General features: G+C 27.2%; 1 protein-coding gene across 2 annotated transcripts; it reads left to right on the top strand.

Moving 5' to 3' along the window:
• Window positions 1–174: 174 nt before the first annotated feature.
• On the top strand, window positions 175–4,763 carry LOC149063050 (DDB1- and CUL4-associated factor 7). 2 transcript variants are annotated; one of them, XM_089216276.1, is made up of 9 exons: window positions 175–413; window positions 2,244–2,406; window positions 2,475–2,616; window positions 2,701–2,799; window positions 2,991–3,113; window positions 3,179–3,302; window positions 3,366–3,517; window positions 3,582–3,699; window positions 3,771–4,763. In XM_089216276.1, exons 2-9 carry the CDS (start codon window positions 2,300–2,302, stop codon window positions 3,944–3,946), a joined length of 1,041 nt encoding a protein of 346 aa, XP_089072402.1. In that variant the 5' UTR covers window positions 175–413; window positions 2,244–2,299; the 3' UTR covers window positions 3,947–4,763. The 2 variants fall into 2 exon arrangements, with proteins under 2 accessions (XP_089072402.1, XP_089072403.1); XM_089216277.1 differs by having other exon boundaries at window positions 176–409.
• The last annotated feature ends 9,600 nt before the right edge of the window (window positions 4,764–14,363 follow it).

The raw sequence follows: 14,363 nt of genomic DNA, 5'->3' as shown, positions 1-14,363 counted from the left end.
CAACAATAAATTATTATTCATTATACTCGGTAGTCGATATTTCGTCACCGACGCCGCCGCCGCCGCCGCTTACGTCCGCACCGCGCCGCCTCCTTCACCGTCCGACCACCCACAACTTCTCGGTTATCAGTTAAATGCGGCGTCCCTCCCGACGCGACCGATAAACCTTCGAATCTCGCCGACGACCGCCAGTGGGGACGACCGTGCGAACCGAACACGCTCGCGCCGGCTCTCTTGGCCGTGATCACGACATGCTAACGCTGAGTCGCCGACGGTAGGTTACAATAACTTGAAGCGCGCACGCCATGCATCACGGCGGACGACGGACACCTGGCCGGCATTGAGCACCCACCACGACCGGAGAAACTGCGTCTGAAACGGAGCCTGTGGACACTGAACTACACCAGCTGTGAGTGAGTAAACTCGGTCAGCGCCCGAGCCTTGCGGTAGTTCTATCGTTTTTGTTTTTTTTATTTTTCATATTTTGGTAATTGTAATATTGTGAATATTGCGATGAACTTACATTCGATACTCTCATGCAACGGTATGCACCTGCTACACTGTCGCACGGTACGATGTTTTCTGAACAATTGGGACAAAATGTATGAAATACATTAGAAGATAGGTAGTACCTAGGCAGTGGTTGTTTTTGTACTAGGTATGTTTAAGACAGATTGCCGTCTATTTTATGTTGATGATGTTATTGCGTCCATCGTCACAGCATCACAACATTCACAACTGATGCTTCTATTAAACTATTTTGATCATGAATGGTGTGATTGTAAAGGTCCTGGTTTGGTTTAAATCTATACAACACATAACTTTACCATATTGTCTATCAATTACTATCTATCACTATACACATTTGCCTACTGATGGTCTGACCGTTATTAAGTTATAATCATACCTTGTTGTTTCGATTAAGTGTCATATAGTTTTTGTTTAAAACAAATACAGTACTACTTCCTTATAATGGTATTACTTGGTACCAACTGATTTTTCTGTTGTAAAAGTGTTTGCCTTATAAAAAGACCAACATTTACAGAATATCTTTAGATTAAGGACTGTTATTTTTTTCCGTTATAAATATATTCCATGTTATACGTCATAGACAATATTCATTGCCTGCATTCAAATGAAAAATCAAATTATTATTTTTAGTCAACATCTAAAATCCTGTTAACAACAATTTATTTTATTTTTAATGCTTGTAATTTACCTTTTTTTCAAAATATTTACTCATATTTACTAACACAAAGTAGGCACTAACAAAATTATGTACCTAACTACTAGTGATATTAACAGTATCAGATCGTACTAACCACACATAAGCAATCTCATAGTTATCATAATTTTTAGTTTTGCGTCTTTCTGTGTTTGGATGTTTTGAGTGTAAGCACCTATCATGAACCTACATTTCTCTGTTGATTGTATGTAGTTATTTATCTTTATGTTGCACACTAGTCAGCATGAATAACAGAAGTAACTTCACATTCTTTATATCATTATTGGAAGTAACATGTTTTGGTTCTCTCTTTGTACATAAAAATATTGTCAGTTAATATTGTTTTTTTACGTACAAAGTACATATTAAAAGTGGGTACCTGTAGTAGTAAGAATAAAAATAGTTTGAAAAAACATTTCATGAGCATCACATCTGATTAAAACTATATGTGTGTACCTCGTTTACAATATGTTGAGTATTAAAAAATAGTTATTGCTTTTAGATTATGTCTTTAAATTATAAACTATTGTCTACCTTTAAACATTATAGTAATTTTATATTTATTAAAAATTTCTCAAAATGATGTCCAGGGCTTTAAAAATTTATCCTAGTGTATTCTATGCCAACTTTAAAAGACTAGGGACCAACCTCTGAGTTTTTTAAGGTTGTCGCGATCGACCAAAAAAAAAAAAGTCAATAAACAAAATAAAAATTAATTTTAAATAGAAGTATTGTTATATTATTATTTTACACAAGTATTATTAACACGTTTAATTTTCACAATTTCACACAACACGTAATTTAATGCCTACACGATATAACTCTATATTACTGTATAGACTCATTTCTCAGAATTTTTATATTAATGAGATAAGTATACAAATATACACACATTTACAAAAAAAAAAAATTCAAAAATTTAAAAAAATGCCAAATGGTGTCACAATCGACCTGTTGGCCATCCCTGTTCTATACTGTTCGACCATTTTTCCATATTAATTTAATAATATGTTATTAGGTGTGTATTATCTATAAATAATTTAAATTGGTTGTGAACAATCGATTGTATTCAAAATGGCAGTTCACGGGTCAACACCCAAACGTAAAGAAATTTACAAACATGAAGCGCCATGGCCGCTATATAGTATGAACTGGTCTGTGCGGCCTGATAAACGATTTCGGTAAGGATAGTATATTAGCTAATAACTGTACCTATATTTATTTAATACTACTTACTTTTATGTTGTAGCCTGGCTATTGGGAGCTTTGTAGAGGAATACAATAACAAAGTACAAATTGTGTCATTAGACGAAGAAGTATCAGAATTCAGTCCTAAGAGCACATTTGATCATCCATATCCAACGACCAAAATTATGTGGATTCCTGATAGTGTATGTGTTGAGTATTATACTGTGGATATTATTAACTTTGATTTTTATTGATAAGTTTTATACCAAACTTTGTTTGCATTATAGAAAGGAGTATTTCCCGATTTGTTAGCTACAAGTGGTGATTATTTACGAATTTGGAGAGCGGGCGAACCAGAAACAAGACTAGAATGCATTCTTAATAATGTGAGTATTTAAATTTAAAATTATTTAAACAATTAAATTCCCCAGTGATTATTTTTCATTACTTAATTTTAATGTTAAAGTTAGTCTTCAATAATACATTTACATTTAAATATTTAAAAAAAAATAGATTATAAAATCTGTTTCTTGTAAATTTTAGTATTTCAATATTTTTTATTTTATTATGTTATTAGAACAAGAACTCAGACTTTTGTGCCCCATTAACATCATTTGACTGGAATGAAGTTGATCCAAATTTAATTGGTACATCTAGTATAGATACCACATGTACAATTTGGGGTCTTGAAACAACTCAGGTAATTTTATCAACAATATTTAATTGGTAAAAATGATTTGATATATTTTTTTAATTAATTATTAGATTGTCGGTCGAATTAATTCTGTTGCTGGGCATGTTAAGACTCAACTTATTGCTCACGATAAAGAAGTGTATGATATAGCTTTTAGTCGTGCTGGAGGTGGCCGTGATATGTTTGCTTCAGTTGGTATGAAAACTCAAAATTCAAATTAATTTACTACTCTTTAAAAATTAATGTATTTTAATACAGGGGCTGATGGTTCAGTTAGAATGTTTGATCTGCGGCATTTGGAACATTCTACAATAATTTATGAAGATCCTCAGCACTCTCCATTACTTAGACTTGCATGGAACAAGCAAGATCCCAATTATCTTGCTACAGTTGCTATGGATGCATGCGAGGTGAATAATATTTGTCATTTTATTTAATTGATTATTTAATTAAATTTAAATTTGTTGTCTAAAGGTTATTATTTTGGATGTCAGAGTGCCTTGTACGCCTGTTGCTAGATTAAACAATCATAGGGCATGTGTTAATGGAATTGCATGGGCTCCACATTCATCTTGCCATATATGTACAGCTGGTATGTATATTACGTAGTTATACGTTTCTTTATTTTGTTATGATAAATAATAATCACAATTTTTTATTCAGGTGATGATCACCAGGCCCTTATATGGGATATCCAACAGATGCCTAGAGCTATAGAAGATCCAATACTAGCATATACAGCTGCAGAAGGTGAAATCAATCAAATTCAATGGGGTGCCACTCAACCAGACTGGATTGCCATTTGTTACAACAAGTCGTTGGAAATATTACGAGTGTAGTAATATTGTTGGACTGTAAATGTTGTAAATGCATTATTATTATTATATAATATACTAGTTTTATTTTTATCAAATTTTTCAAACCAATATAAATTATTTGACTCAGATTTTACTAACAAGACTTGCAAATTTTATTTCTTACTTATGATTTATAAGAGACCGTGATTTATTTTTATTTATGATTAATTTATATTTGTGTTTTCCTGAGTTATATTATTCTAATAATTTTTTACAACATAGTCCAATACTTTGTATTATTAAAAATTTTAGTATGGAATGTATTTTGTTAACAGCCCGCCAGTAGATGAATTTTAGCCTGTATTTATGATGAAGAATACTCTTAATAGTAATAATGTATATTTTAGTGTCGACTTTTGGTTTTTTTTCAATTGTTGTAAGCTAGAAAAATAATTTTAATAATAAATAGTATATATTATAAATTTATTTTTATTATTTACATAGTGGTGGCCAACACATTTATGTTTAAGCAAATATTATGTAAGACCATTAATTCGCAATTTGTAAATATTTACCAATTATCTATAATATTAATTTCTTTTTGACAATTGTGTGATTTTTTTTGATTTTTTATGGTAAATTTAAATTTTGATAATCGCATTTGTACGAAAACGCAATAATTAATTTTTATATTTATATACAGTGTGGTGTCAGTGTAAATGCAACAAATATATGAGTAACCCACTGTTATTTTAAGTATAATTGATAAATAGTTATTTACTAGTAACATGTAAGTTATTAATACTTAAAATCAACTGTTTTAACGATAACAAATAAATCATTTTTTTCCAACTATCAACTATGCATATTAACTAATACCTCATTATTTATTTTGAGCTCAAATTTTAAATTATATTTATAGATCTTAGATAAGTTTTCAATAGAATAAAGTGATGAAAGATACAAAAATATGCATATTATAATGAAATAAATTAATAAATCTTTTTGTGTCATATAAGGAAAATACAATATAATTATACACATAGTAAAATTTACATTTAAATGTTCTATGCTTTTCTTTAAATAATGCGAAGTGTTAAATAAAACGATACATTTGTTGAAAATTTCTTAAATTTTTTGATTAAAATTGAATCTTTTGAACAATATTTCTGTTTTAGTTGTAACATTTTCCACTTTGGGTGATCAAATAATTATAAAATTTTTAACTATTCAATATAAGATGAAATATGTTAAAATGCTTCAAAACTATGAATATTAAACACGCATTTTATACACATCAATGTGAGACTATCATAATTATATGTTTAAAATAAATGTAATTTTTTTTATTGAGAAATCTGTATATTTTGGTTTAAAAAAAAAATTATTTTATTAATATTTAAAGGAAGTCAAAATAATAAACATTAGCATTACAAAAAATAAAATAATATTTAGAAAGCAAAGTTTTTTAGGTCACTTTCTTGTACCTAATTAGTATCTAATTATTAATTTGTTTTAAAATGTGTTATTAAATAACAACTCAAATCTTAGTACAACATTGAATAATAGTAAATAGTTATTTTCTTTATTAAAATGTCAATGTTCTTTTTTATAGATGACAGTTATTTAAATTTATATATACATTATTACACTGTGTATGTAAATAGGTAATTAATATTTGAGTTAAATTGTTGATTTCTATATTTAGTATACAAATGTAATATGATCAGATAAAATAAAATAATTATCATCATATAAAGTAAATAACTTATTTATTTATTTATTAATAATACTAATAATATTGACATACACAAAAAGTTGACTCACTTTTTAGAAACATATTTTAAGTGGCAACTAACATTTAGATAACAAATAGATCGATGAACTAGTAACTACGTTTTTGTAATAATATTAGATACCAGAAGGCAGGAATAATAAAAATGTTTGATGATAAGCCCTGTTCTAATGACAGATTAGAATGAATCCTGATGGGAATATAGTTTGTAGAAATCTATTATAAGTTATAGTTCATAAATATGTAATTAATAATTAATACATTTATTCTAAAATCTGTTAACTTATCTACAATGATTAAAACTTATATTTTATTATTGGTAAGGGTTATACGTATTATGATTATTTAATTAGATTATCAATAAGTAGTTATAATTAATGTTTGTTTGTTTGTTTTTTTTTTTTGTTTTTGAGCTAAGGTCTTATAGGTCTAATACAATAAATTCTGAATAAAAAGTATTACTACCATAGTACATTTTACCATATTATATAAATTATAAAATAACAATTATTATAATGATTCTTCAAATATTACAATATTTTCAATTTTTCTTCAATTTTACTCTCAAACCTGAATCTTGATTCCACCACAACTTATACATTATTGACCATGTAGGTATAAGTGTATAGTTTCTTTACATGTAACAATTCAAATTTTTTACAAACTCAAATTTATACAGATTTAAAGATTAATATTACATTTTTACAATACCTACTCAATATAATTTTAACTACTATATTTGTATATGTTTTGTTTGCCATAAGCCCATAAATAATATCATAATCTTACATGAAGTTTTTATTCCGTAACAGTTTACATGGGGATCTGTTTTTGAATCAAATATTCAAAATAACCTAAACTTGTTACCTTTGGTTATTAAAATCATCTATGCTGTTGCCTATACCTAATGCTATTGGTAATCTAATAAACGTTCAGAAATTAATCAGCTGCATGACTTATATTAGCACTCTTTAATGTTAAAGGTGCGGTTATAGTTTTAATTGAGTTTAATAATTAAAATATATTTCTTAACACACATCATCGTATAGTCGTGTAATACTTAAAAATTACATCTAAGTACTAACCGTCTTACTGATGACCTAAAAATGACTAAAAACAAAGGCTTCAATGATCTAAAAACAAAATCACGATAAACAATTGATTAAAATTATTTTAAATTACTACTGTGTGAAATTATAAAATGTATCTATTATTTTTTTTTTTTAAATCTTCGATTTTGTACGATACAATATGTAAATTAAATATTTAATAAACGTTTTTTTGTAAATATATTCAAATATATTACCTCTACACAGAAAATAAAAACAAATCTTTAGATAGTAACCTAGTAACCATACAAGTATTTTTAAAAATTTTGTAATTTACTTTAAAATCTAAAATTTAAGAAAGAATACATAATATAATGATTAATGAATAAATACTACTTTTAATATGCAAATATTCGAAAATATGAAAAAACTACAAATCAAATGTTTATGTTCATTGTTTTGAATCAATTAAGCATATTTCAAGCATTGAACAAATGTGAAGATTGGTTAGCATTGTATAGGAATTTAAATTTTAATGTAAAAATCATCAACATTCTAAAGTAATAATATTATTTAAAAAGAACTTATTTATTATTATATAATAAATTATAATTATTTAACTTAAGTTTAAAATTATTATCTATTTAAAAATTAATATGATATATACCTGCAAATATAGGTACCTAGGTAATCTATGTATAAATATATTATGACTTATGAGCACTAATAAACTACAAATGATGTTACGTATTAAAAAAAATAATGCCTAATAATATTTTAAATATAGGTTAGGTATTATAGGTGTGATCAAAAACAAAAAAAATAGTTTTCCAGGTTTTTGTTTATAAAGCGGTTCTAACATTTATTTCTAATGTTATTTCTTATAACTTATTTACCTACGCTGAAGCTACTACCTATGTCCTATATGGTTAAAAGATATTAATTTTAAATTAAAATACATCCAAAGTCCAACGATTTCTGGTAACCTGGCAATTATAGGTTCCTTGGTTTTATTTTCTAAACAAGTGTAGCGTTCATAAATAGTGTGTACCTACAGCACGAACGTGTTCTCGATTCTAATCGGTTTAAAAAAATGAATGCTAGCATTCTTCTAACCATAGGCGAAATTGCAATGAAAAAAAACTAAGAGTGCTTAAGCTATGTATTGCTTATAACTTTTATTATTATTTTTTTTTTTTAATAAGCAAGGTTTTGATGAACTCAAGTAAGAGGTCAAAGTTATTATATGTAATAATGATGAACACGAATTTATCTCTGTTCGTTATATATTACACACGCGACTACACTCATATAATACGTTCAATCACGTATATGCCAGGCACCGGCTTTTTGCTATTATTTATAATATTTATTAGATATACAAATGTAGATACACTAACACTATACATAAACATAATTATAACGTATATAAATTGTGTATCGCTTATAATTTATATGTACCTACTTATGTGTTGAACAGACGCGTAGGTATAATTTAGATTTTTCGAGAAGAGTTATCGATAAATGATTTTGAATAGCAGACCATCACCAAATTCACCATAAATGTGTGGTTTTTATTTTTCATAATATGATAAGCCCGTTTGAAATAGGTATACGAATGGTAGGTACAAATTACAAATAGGTAGATTTGAAACACATTTTCTTGGATTTATGGTTGGTTAGGAGTGTTTAGGACATCGTAATATTTATTAAGCATTATTATAGATAAATTGAATGAGTCTATAATTTTCACAATACCTAATCGGTCTGCGAAAAAAATATATACACCTAAATAGGTAATAATAACTGATAAATGATTACTTATTATTATTTATCTTGTAATGATAAAAAATAACATTATTATATAACGGGAAATGAATAATGATCACAAGACACACATTTCGTACGAATGTGTACTTTCAATAATAATATTAATATATTATGTGCACATTATATTATTATATCTCAACAAAAACACTACGTCAACTCCGTGTAAAAAAACGCTAAGTAAAAAAAAAAAAATATATAAATGCAATAAAATGTGTGATATAAGGTGGAATCTAAGTAAATAGTTTAATGAATAAAATGTATGTATAAATAATTAATTCAAATTTAATAAAAATTGGTTATTTATATTAATTTATAATATGAATTATTTTAACTCAAATTGATCCAATTTTGGTTTACTTAGCCGGAAACAATTTATTTATTGTAATGGTGCTTTCATTATTTATTACATAAACTATTAGTACTTGGCTATACATTTTTTAGACTGAATCTTCCGGCCAAGTAAACCAAAATTGGATCAATTTGAGTTAAAATAATTCATATTATAAATTAATATAAATAACCAATTTTTATTAAATTTGAATTAATTATTTATACATACATTTTATTCATTAAACTATTTACTTAGATTCCACCTTATATCACACATTTTATTGCATTTATATATTTTTTTTTTTTTACTTAGCGTTTTTTTACACGGAGTTGACGTAGTGTTTTTGTTGAGATATCATTAGTTTTTATTAGGGTCAAGATATTTTTTATTTTTTTTTCCATTATTATGATGTAATGTCTTATTTATAATTTTTTTAAGATGTTTAAACATATCGTTCTGTACAAAAGTACATTTTGTTTCCTATACTTCAGCACCCATTTTAATACTCTATCTGCAGTACACCTACCTTGAACCAGAGGCATTTTTAATTTACCAATTGATCTATTGGTACATTTTTCAATATTTAATAAAATGGAAATAACTGTTTGGATTTTGGATTCTTTCTTTTTAGTGGTACTTCATGTACCGTGTTAATACTGCACTGTTTAATAGTAGTACTATTATAACTTTCAACTACGATTTTAGATTGAGTAGACTCCTGATATTTTTTTTCCTCATATCTCGCGCCTTTTGGAGTTAAGTTACCATTTTTAATGTAGACACAATTCGACACAAATATGAAGACAGTCACAATAAAGTATTATAAATTATAATAAAGACTGTTATAATAATAATTATTATTATAACGACTATATATTATTTAACAATAAAATGCTCAATGGAAAATGATAGATAGTCGATACGGTTAGGTTTGGTGATACCACGTGCATTGAATAATAATATTATGGACACGAGACAATAACGCCGACAACAAGCTCGTACGCAGGACGCGAGACGAAAGAACGAAATTTCAAATTACGAAAACAGAATGCACCGATACCGATAACTGATAAGCGATTGTGGACCATGTTCGCGTGTTAGTATGTTGTATGTGTCTAGCGGTGGGGGGAAGCAATAGTAGTGGGAGACACACGCCGCCGTCGCAAGAATCCTCTCACTCGTCCCGTCAACATGACGCGTTTAATACGGCAGCCGGCGGCGAAAGTAATATAAAATGATCACTTAAATATCCACAGTTTTTTGATCATAACTAAAATACTATTCAACCGATTCTATTTAAAATTATAAAAGCACGTAGCCTATGATTTTCTCGATCGATTGATATCTCATTCTAACTATTTGGTTCATTTATTAGACCTACAGCCTTTAATAAAGAATACCAAAATATTAACACGTATTAAATGGGAATGTTTAGGTTTCTGTATATATACACGGTCGAGTGCTTCGCCTTCCTTTTTTTTTTACTTAGCTCGCGACACTACCGTGTCGCTGGATATTAAATGGGAATGTTTAGGTTTCTGTATATATACACGGTCGAGTGCTTCGCCTTCCTTTTTTTTTTACTTAGCTCGCGACACTACCGTGTCGCTGGATAGTATTATTACTATATCACCAATGCCGCGTTATAGCCTGTAACTATAATAATATAGTGTAGTAACACTGATTAATGATTATTATAGAACAGTCATCCTCGTCCTACAACAAAATATAAGATAAAATGTATTATTTATTGTTAAACAAATAGGCATTATATAACTGTTAATTATTGTGGAGTATAAACAGATGCTGTTTTGACACAAAATGTACGGATGTTTTTTTTTTTTTATCAATTTATTATTTTAAACTCTGACGGTTGACGATACGCCCACAGATTAAGTAAAACTTAATTTTATCTGTGATACGCCTTTTACATTATAATATTATACACACACTAATCACAACAGACCACAGCTGCTGCACTTGTTTGTTCGGGTTTAGAAAACTAAAAAAAATACAATATAATCTAAAGAGATTCGTTCATTATAAAGCATGACATGGTTACCGCCATTGCCTATTAAATTTAAATAATATTATTATGGATTGAAATTAAAATAAAATAAAATATATAGGTACAATCTATAGTTTATAGTTTATACTTTATAATGCCATCATAACGAACTTAACATTGTAGAGGCAGCAAAATGGTGCAGGATTGCGATCAATGAGTCGTCCCTAAGATGTTTTAAGAGTTTTAATTTCCTCCAATAATGAGATAACATTTTCCTCTACTGTTAATTTCCATCGTTTAAGAAATTAGAAGATAATAACTAATATATTTTTAAGTAATTTTCAAAAATAAATAAATATTTTCTTTGAATTATTAAAAATTATGAACAAAATAAAATATTTATCAATATTCAATGTATTAGAATTAGAATTAATAAAAGTTACGATGTTACGATATTATCAACTGCGGTTATACTCTCACTTATATAATATATAATACGATACATACATAATACTGGTGTTTGGCTAAAATACTGGCTAAATATTATAAGATTTGGAGGTTAATTGACATAATATTAGTTCAAAAAAATATTGAAGAAAAATGGAACTCTATCTTAGTAGGAGAAAATGATCAGTGGAGGTATTTAATTTTCGGAGGAAAATGGGCCAGTCCCAAAATCGATCCTCCATTGTTAAAATGTATATTATTATACATTTAATAGATACACATATTTCAATAACCTAATTCTGTGAAATATATAATATATATCCTTATGAAAGTTATAAAAGCTGAATACCTAGCTACACTTTCTGATGATCATTTAGAGCAATTTCTTCGCTTAGCAGACTAAGTATAATCAACTGGCCCAACGATATATTGTACAGATACTCTCTTCGGCGTTCTACGCCAACATTTGAATAGTACCTATAGTGTTAATTTATTAATTATTTTGAAGTTGTTTCGAAATTCAATGAAAAATAATTTTACTCTTTTAAGTGTATTATTTATATGGGGTTTTCATTATTAATATTATAGTTATAAAGGATTAAAATAAAAAATAATTTTATAACATTTTATTGATATTTTGTAGAAAACAAACTAAAAATATTGAATGATAAAATATACAATAAATTGGTAAAAATATAAAGTATCTTTGACTGTTATTTTTTGAGTTACGTCAAAAAAATGGTTTTGAATTAAAATCCCTGTTTTTCCTTACCTTTTTTTTATATTTCCGATTTAATAAATTGTTTTGAGCATTTTCAACTGTTAGCGAAATTCGTTAAAAAAAATACATTTATTGTTAATACTCGATTGACAATATGATTCGTTTATATATAAATGCAACATGTCAACGTAGGTACTAAAAACTTGAATCGATGTGAACTATCATGCGTAGGTTGATAGTTGATATTGTGTAATTGTAAAAACTATATCCATACAGTTTTATTTAACGATAAACTATAAGTTATAAAGGTTAAATACGGTTATTTGGAATTGATAATAAGTAAATTGGTTCAGTGGTTTTCAACTTCTTGTTATACATTTATTTTATAGGAAGCAATAATAGGTACTATGTATAAGATATTTTTTTTTTTAAAGAAATAGTCCGCGGCAGCTGTGGCCATTGGACGCAATATTACATTTATATCATTATACATACATTACATTAACAGTTGACTAATACTTAATAGTAAACAAACAAAGAAAAAACAGAGACAAGGTTGAGCAGCGCTGGATAGAGACTTTTCGGCTCACCGAGATTTTAAATTTCTACCGGCCCTCAAAAAAGTATCGGCCCATTCGAAAAACATTTTTTATGATTACTCTTTTAGTATGTGTGCAGTGTGCTTTAAATAATAATTGTTTCTCTAAAAAAAAAGCACATTTACAAATTACCTATATTCAATAGGTACATTACATTAAGTTACTTAGTATACTTCAGTTATATTATTAAAATAAAACGCAAAATATAAGATAGATAATATGAATTTTTACGCGGCCCACCGAGATTTTCTCGGTAGGTAGCTCGCCGGTTCAATCTGGGCCTGAGGTTGAGTATTCTGACTAAATTAGCTTGTCCAATCCTGGTTTGCTGGAAGAATGATATTATTATTATGTTGGGGACAAGTGGAGACCATCAATAAAATAAAGGAGTTTTATATAGGCAATTGTTTTAACTTAGATTACGTTTTAACTCATGTGCTTCTGAAAAGTAGGTAATTGAATGAATTTTGAAAGTCCATGTTGATATTAATAGTCAAGGTATTTGTGTAATTAGAAAATTTTTTTTGATCCTTAACACTATTATTTAAATTATATTAACCAGAAATAATATTTCATATAGTTATTTTATGAAATGTTGAAGTATTTTAGATTTTTTGTTAATATTTGCGTATATAATGTCTAATAATGATTAATTTGTATTTTTATAAACCTCGTTTATATTGATTAAAAAATGGTTGAAACAATTTGTTATTCAAGTGAATCCATAAGGAAAATGGCCACTCATATTTACGTTTCATATTATTTTTTTCACATAATTAGCCTGACATATTGGCTCATCAAACGGTATTAAAACTCATGGATTGTATTTATGTATCTTAGTATAATATTTTAGAATATTCTGTCGTAAGTACAACAGGTACGTATTTTAGCGTCAGTTAGTTTTCACCATAAATACGAGTAATTATTTAACTGATATGTTTTTTGAGTTGCATATGACAATTTTCTCAAGTTTTAATGACATATTAAAGCGGTTATTTTAAAATGAGTTTTGTAATATCAATAGTTAAATAGTTATTTTGTAATTTATTGGAATATAATATCAACTATGAAAATAAATAGGCAAATAAATAATTTAAAAATTTTTACAAAATTTTAGTATAAACTAATATCATCTACATTTTCTGAATATGTATAATGTATGTATGTTTTGTTGTTTTTATACGAAATAGTAAAACAAATAGTTGCAGACAATAGACATTTAGTAAACCTTTAGTAAGTTTTTGTATATTTATTATACTAACTGACATAAAAATATATTTAGCTAATGGCCATAATTGTCAGGATTAGAATCAATAAAAGAAAAATAATATAATATATATATTTCAGTAAAAACATTTTAAATTCAATTTCCAAAGATATATCACATTTTGTAATTATTATATGAGAGAAATTTCTAAAATGTTTTCTCTCAAGTATGAGAGTATGACCCCATATAATTTTTTCCCTATTATAAGAAAGACATGACAATATTGAAATTTTTAATCTAATCATAAAAACAATAAAAGATATTAAAATCGGAAGGTATAAATATATTACCGGGACTTATTGCACACAAATTGTAGGAAATATGCATGCACATATGCACTTAAAATAACCGAAATATGCGCTAAAATATTCAACTAAATATTTTTTTAAATAAAATTAAAAAATTTGATTTA

The sequence above is a fragment of the Diuraphis noxia genome, unplaced genomic scaffold (assembly GCF_037042655.1).
Source record: "Diuraphis noxia isolate RWA-SAM2 unplaced genomic scaffold, SU_Dnox_SAM2 contig0001, whole genome shotgun sequence".
NCBI classification, from domain to species: domain Eukaryota; kingdom Metazoa; phylum Arthropoda; class Insecta; order Hemiptera; family Aphididae; genus Diuraphis; species Diuraphis noxia.
The sequence above is the reverse complement of the archived record's forward strand: the minus strand, read 5'-3'. Positions and strand labels throughout refer to the sequence as shown.